The sequence below is a fragment of the Doryrhamphus excisus genome, chromosome 2 (assembly GCF_030265055.1).
Source record: "Doryrhamphus excisus isolate RoL2022-K1 chromosome 2, RoL_Dexc_1.0, whole genome shotgun sequence".
In the NCBI taxonomy this organism is placed as follows: domain Eukaryota; kingdom Metazoa; phylum Chordata; class Actinopteri; order Syngnathiformes; family Syngnathidae; genus Doryrhamphus; species Doryrhamphus excisus.
Window position 1 is genome coordinate 11,072,563 of NC_080467.1, and position 13,325 is coordinate 11,085,887.

The 13,325-nt window shown below is 45.3% G+C and overlaps 1 protein-coding gene across 2 annotated transcripts; it reads right to left on the bottom strand.

The window, feature by feature from the left end:
- Positions 1–980: 980 nt before the first annotated feature.
- Positions 981–13,234, bottom strand: arsb (arylsulfatase B). 2 transcript variants are annotated; one of them, XM_058064481.1, is made up of 8 exons: positions 12,740–13,234; positions 12,309–12,495; positions 11,652–11,842; positions 11,378–11,585; positions 8,771–9,014; positions 7,061–7,131; positions 2,509–2,634; positions 981–2,242 (listed from the first exon to the last, which is right to left on the bottom strand). In XM_058064481.1, exons 1-8 carry the CDS (start codon positions 13,001–13,003, stop codon positions 1,968–1,970), a joined length of 1,566 nt encoding a protein of 521 aa, XP_057920464.1. In that variant the 5' UTR covers positions 13,004–13,234; the 3' UTR covers positions 981–1,967. The 2 variants fall into 2 exon arrangements, with proteins under 2 accessions (XP_057920464.1, XP_057920465.1); XM_058064482.1 differs by having other exon boundaries at positions 12,309–12,515; positions 12,740–12,888.
- Positions 13,235–13,325: the final 91 nt, after the last annotated feature.

The window sequence follows — 13,325 nt, forward strand, 5'->3', positions numbered from 1 at the left end:
GCTGATTTTTGGCTTTGAACTGCAAGCTAAAATTTGGGTTACATTACTGCCAGGCATAGCCGAGGACAGCTATTTGGGGGCTTGTGTCAATGTGACTGATGACAACAATGGACATTTCCCCACACGTTCAACCTTTTCAACAATGAAAAGCAAGATACCACTGGACTATACTTACTAAACTTACCTATTCGCATTCCGAAGTAGTAGTGATGGCATGTGGTGGTCTTCATGTTGTCACATCTTGCCTCCTCCTTCCTGCTTCAATCTTCACACCATCTTTCAGGGTCCCGCCCACCAAACACGTCCCCTTCTGATGTGTCGCATAGCTTGGTCGCAGCTGAAACAACAAAAGGTGGGAGAGGCAGGGGGGGCCAGAGAAGAGAAGCGTGTCGTCACTGTGTAAGGTTGTCTCTCTTCGGGTGCCCTCAAAAAGTGGTGTCCAAAGCGTGGCCCGGGGGCCATTTGTAGCCCTAACAATAAAAATAAAAAGTCATAATTTTATAAGATTAACCTCATAATATTATGAGGAACACCTAGCCCTGATGAGCTGACGCCGGACTGAAATGCATGCTAACTGTTAGCATGTTAACAAATAGTAGTCAATAGTGTCAATGTGAGATAATACCTCAAAGAAATGGCTGAAATGTTAGCATGCTAATTTCAGCATGCTAACATGCACATTATTAGCATATCACCTAACACAAAATTACTACATACGATTAGACTTTTGAAAAAAGGTATTTAAAAAATAATAATTTTAGCATGCTAGTAATGCTAACATTGAACATGAAAACACTGTTAATAGTTAATAACTTTGAACATTAAAAAAAAGATAACTAACTTAGCATAATATCAAAAGTGTCAAAGTTGCATCCTTTTATTTTTCACCATGTGGATTTTTTCACCCCCCCCCCCCCCCCTCCCAGGAGGGAAAACACCCCTGGATGAATGTTAATGAATCAATGAAGTTGTGTATCGATTAACATGCTCACGTATTTCTTTCCTTCCTGCAAAGCATTCATTGTTGTCCGCCTCGCTCTCCTGTCTCTCCCTTGACATGGCAGGTCAGAGGTCGCCGGCCCGCATTAAGACGGAGCCCCGCCCCCCCGCTCGCAGCAAGCCTGCTTCTGGCGGGAGGTCAAACGCCAGGGGCCAGGGGTCAAAGAGCGTCTACGTATGAAGGAAATGAGCTGCTTCGATTCCAAACGATGCAGACAAGCGATGGGTTAGCAACGTGCCAGATGCACAAATTCCTGGCTTGAGGATCACAGTAAGGGTGCTATAAGCCAATCACGAGCCCTCCTCCTACATCTTTAGTCCATTGCCATGGACCATAAAAGCGCAAACAATAAGATAATTGTAGTCATATATTTATTTGTACTATTTTTTAGCATCATATATTTACTTATACTTACATTAAATCAATATTTGATTCTCTGATCTCTGATGAGTTCCAGGTCAAACACCATTGGCTTATGGATGGATGGATGGATGGATGGATTTGGCTGTAGGAAACCTCCAAAGGATCTCATTCAACATTTCAAGTATCAGGAGTGGTTATTATATATACACTCATAATCAGGTTTAAAGTTAAAAAAAAATTGATTTGTTATATAGAAATTTTAAATTTCTCTCCAATTATTTTCACTTTAAGTCATAGACTTTCTCATGCTCCTCAAATCATTAATAAAGTAAAATAAATTGACTTGTAAAAACATGTTAATTGGCAGCTCCAAATTGTTCATACTATGAATGTGAGTGTGAATGGTTGTTTGTCTATATGTGCCCTGTGATTGGCTGGCCACCAGTCCACGGTGTACCCCGCCTCTCGCCCGAAGACAGCTGGGATAGGCTCCAGCACCCCCCGCGACCCTCGTGAGGATAAGCGGTAGAAAATGAATGAAATTGACTTGGCTATTCCTCCACACCAAGGACAACGTATCAAAGTTTGCACTCATCTCACGCAGCTAAGCCCAGGGCCCCCAGGCTCCGGCGGGCCCCGGGTCGCATCGCTTGTCCTCGTCAGGGAAATTGATGGGCAAGGCGCTCTGCTGGTGGTGGTGGAGCCTGCCCAGGAGGTACTCCACCACGGCTGGGAAGTCAGCAGACACCTCCTTCCTCTCCTCGGGGTCCTTCTCTATGTCGAAAAGCATCACAGGCTTCAGTGGGGGGCGAGCGGCTGCCTGGGAGGAGCTGTGGGCTGAGTCGTTGTGGCCGGGCCGAGGAAACCAGACGTCGCAGCCTGGACGGGAGGAAGCAAAGAAACAGGAGTTAGAGACCCAACTCTTCTGTTCTTTTTACAGCTCAATATTTGCTTCATATTCCTTTGCTTTTCATGCTTAAATCTTCTACAGAACATTATTATATTGTGTAAAAATGCATGATTTTAGTATTTTGTATTCACTGTTAAAGTAATGTGGTTAATAATGTGGTGATGGCTCTCCCAGCCAAAGGTTGGCCACCCTGGCTTTAGACTAAACATGCCGATGGAGGACACGGGGCGCTGACCTGGGTATCCCGTCAGCAGCTTCCAGTTGGCGGATCGAATGGCGGCGTGGATGGACACGTTAAAGCCCGACCCGGACCAGGATCTTTCGCTGAGCCCCCGACCTAAGCCACGCTCCCCGCCGGGACCTGCAGGCAAGCAAGGAGAAGCTCCAGCAACATCACAGACATACCTGACGGCCCCTCACGGAGTCAAACAAAGAAAAAAAAACAGAAATTTGAAGCTACAGGAAGGAGAGGTGGAAAGAAATGTTCCAAAGTGGAACAGTTTCAGTGAATTATTTATCACTGATAATCACTGGGGGAGGGGGGGGGGGGTAGCAAGTTCTCTTGCCATCAGCCATTTTTCCATCAGAAATAGGAAGATGTGGCCTTCAGGTTGACCCTCACAATGTGCTTCTGATTAGACAGATTTGCAAGTCCTTTAGTTGCTTCCTGGCGCTATGCAACTCGAGCGCCGTTCCTCCATAAGCTGACAAAGCCTCGTCGGGTCTTGTTAAACGACATTAAACAACCGTTTGGGGATTTTCGCAGCCGCAAAGCTGTTTGATGGGCTTCTTCCACCCCAAACTCTTTCAAGGGTGCCGATTTGTGAATTGGAATGAGAGAATGTCCTTCGTCAGCATGATATTGTCCAAAAACGTCCTGTTAAGATGAAGAATAAAGACGCAGGGGGATCGACTCCAACCTCCTCTCTTGTTGTGCAAATCTGACCTTTCAATTATATTTCTCTTGAGTACCAAACATGACAAAACAGCAGAAAAAAAACAGGCTTTGCTACACAGGATGGATGACCCGGGGATGCCCAGACGGGCTACATGTGCATTGGGGACTTGGAAAAGGCATTGGACCATGTCCCTCGCAGAGTACGGGATTGGTGGCACGCTATTACGTGCCGTTGGCTCCGGTTGTGTCCAGCCTGTTTCCAGTGAACCTTGGCTTCCGGCAAGGCTGTCCTTGTCGCCCATTCTCTTCATCAATTTCATGGACAGACTTTATCGGTGTAGTTAAGGCGTCGAGGGGGTCCAGTTTTGGGGCCTCTGGATCTCCTCTCTGCTATTGGCTGCTGGGGACGTTAACTGATTAGTAAGGATGCATTCTTCCTCTTGAGCCTCCGAGCAGCTTTGGGCCCCAAAGGGAAATGAAGCAGGATGGGGGTAGGAGACCCTGAGAGGAAAGACTACAAAAGAAGGACATTTGGGGATGATTTAGGGTTTTGGACAAGTTAGTAACAAAAACTGGGGCACCACTGGACTCTCATTTATGGCGGTTAATTAGTTTCAGACCCATCTGTGACAAGTAGGTTTAAATATTTTGGCAGCTAAAGCATCAAAAACTTGTTTATGACCATTTGAATATATGTTTTAACATTATTAGAGCCCTCTAGGCATGAAATAACACCCCTATAGTTGCCTTTACACTCCTTTTACCCAATATAGTAGCCATAATAAGAGAAAATAAGACACAGAAAACCTATTTACCACCCTCTCAATATGCTTTGTAACATCACTAGAGCCCTGTAGACATGGAATAACACCCCTATAGTCACTTTTACACTCATGTTCCCAATATAAGGAAGTAGACATAATAAAATGAAATAAGACACAGAAAACCTATTAACCACCTTCTCAATATGCTTTGTAACATTATTAGAGCCCTGTAGACATGGAATAACACCCCTATAGTCACTTTTACACTCATGTTCCCAAAATAAGGAAGTAGACATAATAAAAGGAAATAAGACACAGAAAACCTATTAACCACCTTCTCAATATACTTTGTAACATTATTAGAGCCCTGTAGACATGGAATAACACCCCCATAGTCACCTTTACACCCCTATTAGCCACGATAGTAGACATAATAAGAGGAAATAAGCCGTTTCAGACATATATATGACTTGTGCTCGTGTGTTGCTGTAAATGTGTTCCCTCTGGGAGCAAAAGGGAAATAGGGGCGGATGGAGGATGGGGGTGGGAAACCCCGAGAGGATGCTGTAAGAAGGAGAGCAAAGGACTACAAAAAGAGGGACATTTGGGGGTGATTTAGGGCTTGGGACAAGTCCAGGTTCCCCCCGTTTCCCCCCCTCTCCAAAAGAGAGACAAGACCTCCGGCTCAGTCCGGATTCCTGCTTTTAAACACAGCGTTTGAAAGGAGACTTGAAAGGATGTAAACGGGAGGAAAAGGTCTTTTCATGAAGGGAGGAGGAGGAGGAGGGAAAGAGGATCTGGAAGACAAACAGAGAGGAAGGTTGGGATTGTGGCCTGGAATGCTGCAGCAGGCCAGGCTCCTTGTCGCCGCGCCGTAAAGAAAGTCCGACATGAAAGCGGGGGCCTTGTAAAAGCGCGGCGGCTTATGATTTACATCTGAGACGACGACGGACCGAAGCCGCACGCAGCTTGTCTTGCAAGTTGTCAAGTGGAAGCGGACAGCAACTGGAAGCACTCCCAGCTGGTCAGGTGACGCTTTCATTGCTTTTATTGTCAATTGGACTCAATCGATGCATTTTGTATAAACACGCAACACGCCCACATGCTGTGCAGCCAAACATGGCGCAGCCTCTCGGTGGTAAGTCCAACGCCCCAAAGCTTCAAGAATTTCACTCAAAGAAGCCATTCGTTCATTCATTCATCTTCTACCGCTTTTTCCTCATGATGGGTTGCGGGGGCTGCTGGAGCCTATCCCAGCTGTCTTTGGGCGAGAGGCGGGGTACACCCTGGACTGGTGGCCAGCCAATCACAGGGCACATATAGACAAACAACCATTCACACTCACATTCATACCTATGGACAATTTGGAGTCGCCAATTAACCTAGCATGTTTTTGGAATGTTAGAGGAAACCGGAGTACCCGGAGAAAACCCACGCATGCACGGGGATAACATGCAAACTCCACACAGAGATGGCTAAGAGTGGAATTGAACCCTGGTCTCCTAGCTGTGAGGTCGACTAGACCGCCGTGCCGCCCCCAAAGAAGCCAAAAAGTCTGAATTTTATGAGAAAAAGATAGCGTTGTCATCAAGTAGTAGTAGAATAAAGTTGATATATTCAAGAAATGGCTTTTTCTAATGTCCTAATATAACAACAAACAAAAGATGAAGTGAACTGCCAGAATAAACGCCAAATATTATGGCAATAACGTCATCGTCATACTAACACCATTTACAAGAACCTTGAAATATTTGGAAAATATAAAAAAACAGCAAAAAATAGAATAAAATCAAGATATGAAGAGAAACAGAGACATAATCTAAGGAGAAAAAGGTTGCAAACTAATATTGTGGAAAAGTAAAAAAAAATGGGAATAATGTCATTATTCCAAAAAAAAAAATGTACTAATATTATTTCAAAAGCAAGGGAAAATATTTTGGGAAAAAAACAGTAAAATGGAGAAAAAGAGCCAAGTTGAAATGAACAATAAACATTTTCACCAAAATTACAAAGCGGAGATGCAGTCTTTTTGTTGAAAAATATCTAGCTTCTTAGCACAGCTGTACAAAATATGAAAGTGGCCGTTGCGTGCCGTCATTTTTCACCATGTGGCCCTGCATGGAAAAAAAGTTTGGACACCCCAGCACTCAGGTATTTTGTTCTTTGACAATAAAATTGACACCATTCTGCCCCTCACAGCCAGGAAAATAGAGCTGTTTCCTGCAAAGAGGCATTACTATCACACTACCTCCACTATAAACACTATAAACACACACACACACACACACGCAGGGATGGAATTTCAAGCGGCTGGCGTTTAAACGGTGTTGACTGATTGGACTTTCCACCTTATCAGCATTCCTAAGTGCCTCCCCAGCAACAACAAATACATCACTCACCTTATCAATACATACTCCAGTTCAATACATTCGCAAAGATCCGCTTAAGTCCCATTTCAGCAATATCTTTACTATACAAGGTCAGCTTGGATTTACTGCCGAGTCTCCTTCACACCTCAACCCGAGGCGGCACCTCCAGCGCAACCTGTGCAGCTCCACTCAATTCCATGCCCAAGAGGACTATGGAATGGAATGGCCTTTATTGTCATTATACATGATGTACAACGAAATTGGAGAACTTCTCTTTTCAGTGCAGTAGTCAAGTTTAAAAAACAAAAAAAGTATATAAAGTAGAGTAAAAAAGACAATTTAACAAGATATATACAAGATATATACAAGATACCCAAAATACACACATAGTATTGCACAGGAGCCTATGCAGGAGCAGATATATTAACTTTAGTGCAATGATCAATGGGTCATAGTGCAAATAATGACTGGTGTGTACAGATGAGTAAAGTCACATATGAGTGTATTGTAATGGGTTGTTAAATAAATAAATATGATTGAGGTAGTACCAGAGGTAGTGATGGAAAATATTGCACATTTACATTATGATAATGACCGGGTACGTAGATGTCTGAGTTCAGGGTGGTGATGGCTGTTGGGATGCTACAGCTATTTGAACAATGACGCCTGTGTTGACAATAAGGCTGTACACTGACTACTCTAAGGTCTGTGCCGTGTAGCCAGTGGTATTGTGTGGCGGTTGCGGTTGTGACTTACAGGGGGCGATGTCGTTGTACATAGGGTCAATGTTGTGCAGCAGTTCCAGTCTGGGCGAGGCCGAGCCGTGGCTGCGGGATGAAAGCAGAGTGAAACCGCACGCAGAGTCAACACACACAGCACCTCTGACTCACAGGCTGCACGACATCCAAGCGGTAAATCTAAAACGGCACGCCGCCGCTTGCGCTCCGACCGCAGAGAAAGCGCACTGACCACAGCGTCTGATAACACGACGCAAAAAAAGAAAAAAAAAATCTCCCTGCGGCCTGCCTGCCTTTCGGCCGTGAGGAATTATAAAAACAGTGACAACGCTTCTGTGTTGTGTTGCGCGGGCGGCCAATGGGAGCGGAGCAGAGGCCCGAGGTAGCACTTTGTGGCTGAGGCTGAACCGTGACCCCCTCAGTTTTTTTTTTTTTACCTTCCTCCACCGCATCCACATTTAGGCTGCCAACACGCAAGTGTCGGTTAAAGCGTCAAGGCAAAACAACACGGAGGAGACGGGGTAGAAATGGGGGGGGGGGGGGCACAACTTAAAGGGATAGTTGAGATATTCCCCCACCCCCATCAGCAGCGACTTGGTCCCGTCAGCCCACTTCTGGATGGATTTCGGTGATGAGAAAGGTGCTTCCGGTTAGATCAGGGGTCTCAAACACGCGGGCCAAATGTGGCCCGCAGGACACTAGTTTGAGGCCCCCGCCTTGATATGAAAGTTTAATGTTAGTGGGGCCCGCGCAAATTTGATATGGATGCTGTATGGTATCATGTACCCAGAAAAAATTATTACGTTTGATTAATGTTCATGTTAAAGGTTAAATAACTGTTAATAGTTATCCTCCCTATCCTTGTGGAAGTGGTAAGTTTTTGGCTATTTAAGTTTAAAGGAAATAACTTGAAGGCTACCGTTTAGGTCGCTAGCTCTCTAGTTTGCGAGTTAGCATGTGTCTCAAGACCCTGCAGTTGCGCAATATGTTGTAAATAAAAAATAAAAAAAAAGAGCATAAATGTGACAATAGTCGTGTTTTGTCATGTCTACAGGGCTCTAATAATGCTTTGTTCATTTTAATCTGAAAAAAATAATGTCTACACACCAACTATATGTGGTTTCTTAAGTTTTTATTATTATTATTATTATATTTATTTATTTATTACGGATTGATTGATTTTCTTTATTCTTGATTTGTTCATTTATTTTTCATCTTATTTTGTGTAGAAAAATAAAAAGTGAAATATTTGAGAACAGTGGAATGTTTTATCAGAGCTTTTCTTGTAGAAAATTGGAACCAAAGCGAAGTTTTTTTAATTTTTTTGTTTTTAATAAATGCGTTTTTTTTGTTTGTTTTTTTTTGGAAAACCTGATGCGGCCCAGTCTCACCCAGACCCGAGCTCCAGTGGCTACCAAGTAAATTGAGTTTGAGACCCCTGGGTTAGATGCTAGGCTTACTTACAGGAAGTAAAGCGTTTGGCTTCTCAGAACAATATGCGTTCAAAAGAGTAATACGTTTGAGTCATAAAAACGGCTACAATGAGAGCGCTACCTGCTGTCCTAGCATGGCAAAGCCAAACACCAGGGCGAGATGGACTACAAACACAGCGCGACTGATGGAATTTCCTCCCCTTTGGGATCCCATCGCCGCCGTAACAAAGGCCTCATTGAAGACCAGGCGCCAAATCAGAGAGCGCACAGCAGGAGGGGGGTGGGGGTAAGGTCACCTGATTGTGTTCCACACGTCGAATCCATCCAGAGGTTTTGTGCCATTGAGGCTCCCGCCCGCCAGCCCGACCAGCGTGGGCAGCCAATCGGAGACGTGGATGAGCTCCCGGCTCGTCGTCCCCGCCCTCTTCACCAGTGGCCCGGACACGAAGCCGACGCCCCGGACCCCTCCTTCCCACAGCGACCACTTCCGCCCTCGCAGCGGCCAGTTGCTGCCGCCGGCAAGCGTCTGACCACCGTTGTCTGTCCAGAGGAAGCACAAAGTGTTAGAGTCACATTGACGGAGGGACGGAGTCACAAGCGGGACTTGTGCTTGTATTTTTGCCAACATGAGGAAAGAGAAGAAAAATGTACACCAGTGGTCACATGGCCTAACTAATTCATTGCTTGTTTAGTTTGTTGCCATGGCGACAGCTTGACCCAGGAAAAGATAGTATCCATTATTTCTGCAAATATGAACAAATCAGAGGCGGTGCAGCGTCCCATGTGACGTTACAACTTCCTGTTAGTACTGATTAAAGCAAACTAAATAGTTCTAGAATAGTCTGTCTGCTCCTTAATGCCTTTTCAAGCCGCTATTCCTCTTCAGGCCAACCCCCCCCCACCCCCCCGCTCCCCCACCCATCCCAGCTGGCCCACTTTGACTCACAGTAACGTCAGCACACATTTTAACATAAAACAATTTCAAGTTCTGCCGTTTTTTTCCCCTTTTCCTGTTTAGACTGATGCATACGGGTCAGCGATAACAGCTTGTGTGTGTGTGTGTGTGTGTGTGTGTGTGTGTGCGACAGAGAGAAAAGCAAGTGATGGAATACAGGAAGATTATACATTAAAAAGTTTTTGGTGACTTTAGACACATGTTCTTCCATAGCCTTTTGACATGCAGAACACACGCTGGCATTTTGCGGCAAGGGAGCGCATTCTCGGCAAAGGCGCAAAGATGCCACAATGATGGAGGACACGCAGCAGATTAAAGAGAATAGAATTTGAATAATGTGCTGAGATGGCAGTTCTTGGTGGCATTGCAGAGCAGCCCAATTTAATATACGTACCTCCTGTTTAGCTGTTATTATATTTTAAATCGTCCAGATTTTGTGCGCAAAATGCAGCCCAAACCGCAAGAAGGACCCCCACACATGTTACACCGCCGGAATCATGACGTCATGAGAGGGACTGGCTCGGTATTTATTTTTTGGAAAGGTTTGTGTAACCATGGCAATGCTATTAACGAAATTGTTCACAAATGCTGTGCTAACTGTTAGCATTTTTACTTTTTTAGGCATATATAAATGAAAATACACACATGAAATGATCTATGGACACTATGGAACTGCCTTGGCAATTGGCACACATAGTGCTATCTTGCTTGGTGTCACCATGCTAACTGTTAGCATGTTGATATTTTGGCTATTTTACTCCTGTTTAAAGGCCTACATACACATGGCATGATGTAGGAATGCTTTCTCTGCACTTTTGGTGTTAGCATGATATATGTTAGCATGTTAAAATTTTAGCTGTATTCCTCACATCTAAAAGGCTAATACAGACATGGTGTGATGCAGGGATATTGTAGTACCGCCTTGACACTTTCGCTATAGAGCGGCATCTAGAGCAAGATGCTAGCATGCTAACAGTTAGCATGTTTGCTTTTTGCTCAATTCCTAATATAATATACACACAGCATTGCTCATGGCACAGCTGACACCGGGCCCGAGGTTCACAGCACAGGTTGCATACCCATCAAAATTTCCACGGGAATTTACTAGTTAGCCTTTAAAACGCCTCACAATAACCCCCAAGCGTTCAAAGGCCTTCAAACTACACGTGGAAACAGCATCCCGGAGTGCAGGGTGTTTACTGCTATGAGATGGTTTTACTTTTTATAGGGACCTACTCCATCAAAAGTCTACAGGATGGATGGCGCCCACACACAAACACACAGACACCAACTACATGCATGATCTCCATTAAGATGTCATTTCTGCCCTCTTTGTGTGATAAAAGTCTAACCTCTAGTGGACATTCACTGTACTACAATCTCCCCTCACTGTTGATGAATTAGCCAGAAAGAAAATATCTTTTCTCTCTCCAGAGAGACATATTTTTGGTTTTCTTGTTAAATTACTATTTTTACAATATGCCAATTTAAAAAAAGAACCACAGGCTGAAAATGGCCCCCTGTCAGCACTTTCAAGACCCTTGCCTTGCACTAAAGTATATTTCTATTGTTTTTTTGGAATAGCTAAGCATCTGCAACATTCCAGTGCCACCTAGTGGTCAGGAGCTGTACTGCCTCCAGTAAAACACTATCACACTCTATTTATCTAGGTCCTTCCTTTAATAAAAAATATTTATTGATGTGAAATCACCCAAAAAACACATTCAAATTTATCTTTCCTTCAAGCTCAAGTTGAACATCCACAATGAACAAGAAATAATATGACAAATTTGGACTGGTTGCTGCAGAAATGCCAGTTTGTTTCTAGCGCTCTTGAGCAAGGCTCCAAACCCACTTTTGGACCATTGCACCACCACAAACAAGTCAGGTTTGAGGGCCCCACAAATAGAATCCTGTGTTGCGGACCCATGCATGAAGGTCTACGTACCTGTGGAAAATATCAGTACGGTGTTGCCCCAGAGTCCCGTCTGCCGCAATGCCAGGCTAATATTGCCCACCGCCTCGTCCATTGCAGACACCATGCCAGCGTATGACCTGCGGTGGGGGTCTTTGATGAAGGCGTAGGGGGCCACGTAACGCTCGGGCACCTGCAGGGGGGCGTGTACGGCTTGCAGCGCCACATAGAGGAAGAGAGGCTGAAAGGAGAGCAGGGGGGTTAGTTTTCATTTTGACTTTTGTCCACCGAGTGATAAAGCGGTCACCTTTGTGGGGTCGTGTTTGCCGATGATGCGGGTCGCTCTCCGGCTCAACAGCTCAGTGGAGTAGTCGCCTTTGTAGCCCGCCGCCACCTCTTCTTCTTCCCTTAGGTCCAAGGCGCAGCGTGTCAGGTTGAGCGGGGTGATGAGGCTGCATCGGACGTGAGTGTAGTAGTCCTCACTGCCCATCAGATAGCCTGGCGCATGTTACGATCTCTTCAAATATTCATATTATGTCATAAATCTTGAAATACGTGGTACACCTGCTGGTGAGATCTACACTGTGGTCAATGCAGTTCAAATCCCGAGCTGTAAGTGACAGCGACGTGCAACTTACTACACTATGGAGATCAGGAGAACCAGAGTATAGCAGGAGGAGGCACATGCTGTGGCCCAGCGAGGTGCACTGTATTCAGGCACACGCTCCGAGTAGACGGAGTGACACCACGGACCTCCATTTTTTTGCATTAGGTCCTTAATAACAGCAGAGCACGCCTTTCATTTAGAGGATCTTTGGCTCATGTTGTTGCAGTTGGTGCATAAAAAAGCAGATCATTGACAAGTGCTTAAAAATACCATATAAAGGATCTTTTGATTACTATTTTTGCTACTTTTCATCCACACTAGATCTCTGCAGGTGCACCTAACTCTGAGCACACAAACCAAAATAGGAGTCAAATCCCCGTCGGGTGGGCAGGCAGTCCTTCTTGTACATGCCCAGGTGCCACTTGCCCACCATGTGCGTGGCGTAGCCCGCCTCCCTCAGCAGCTGAGGCAGCAGCGTCTCACCCAGGGGGACACAGTACGGCTGGCAGGGCCAGATGATCTGGTGCTGCATGCCCGTGTGGATCTGCGGTTATGATGCAAACACTTTGATGGTGAAAGGGGAAACAAAAAGGGAACCAGATTTACTACATTCTAGAATAAAGAGTGGAAGGGGTGGACATCTCCCTACACTATTATTTTTATTTTGTATATATTTTACCTTGATTTGGCCCGCGGGCCGCCGCTTGAACTGGACTTCCAGCCATGTAAATGTGTTCATTATTTGTCCACTGTGATTGACCTACCTCAGAGGCAAAGGAGGGTCTTACCTGGTACCTTCCTGTCATCAGTTGGTTCCGGGACGGGGTACACAAGGGCTGGACGTAGTAGTTCTCCAGGCGGACCCCTGCGGCAGACAGCTTGTCCAGATTGGGTGTCTTGATTTCCGAGCCGTGGTAGCCCACATCGTACCAGCCGAAGTCGTCCGCGAGTATGAACACGATGTGCGGCTGTCGGGACGCCAACCCCGCAGGGAAGAGGCAGATCAACACGACGACGAGAACTAGCAAGAACAAGCTAACTGCTTCAGCCATTACTGTTTCCGCGAGAGTTTAGCCTGGGTGGAACTGAAGTGGCTGCCAAAAAGTAAAAGGAAGTCCACCTCGCTGTTTTTGAAGTTCCGAACAGGACCGACATTGAGGTCAGAAGAGAAAAAAATTAAGTTACATTAGTTTGGACAATTGAAAACGCCTCGCACTCAAACAGCCAATCAGACGACGTGGACTGCAGGACTCACGTGATAAAACAGGAAGTGTCTTTCAGCGGCGAGATTGCATTGGAAGTTGTTGATGCTTCCGTGCAGGTTAAGAAACGGTGGGGGCGAGATGATGCGAACTTATGTTCTTATTTTCTCTT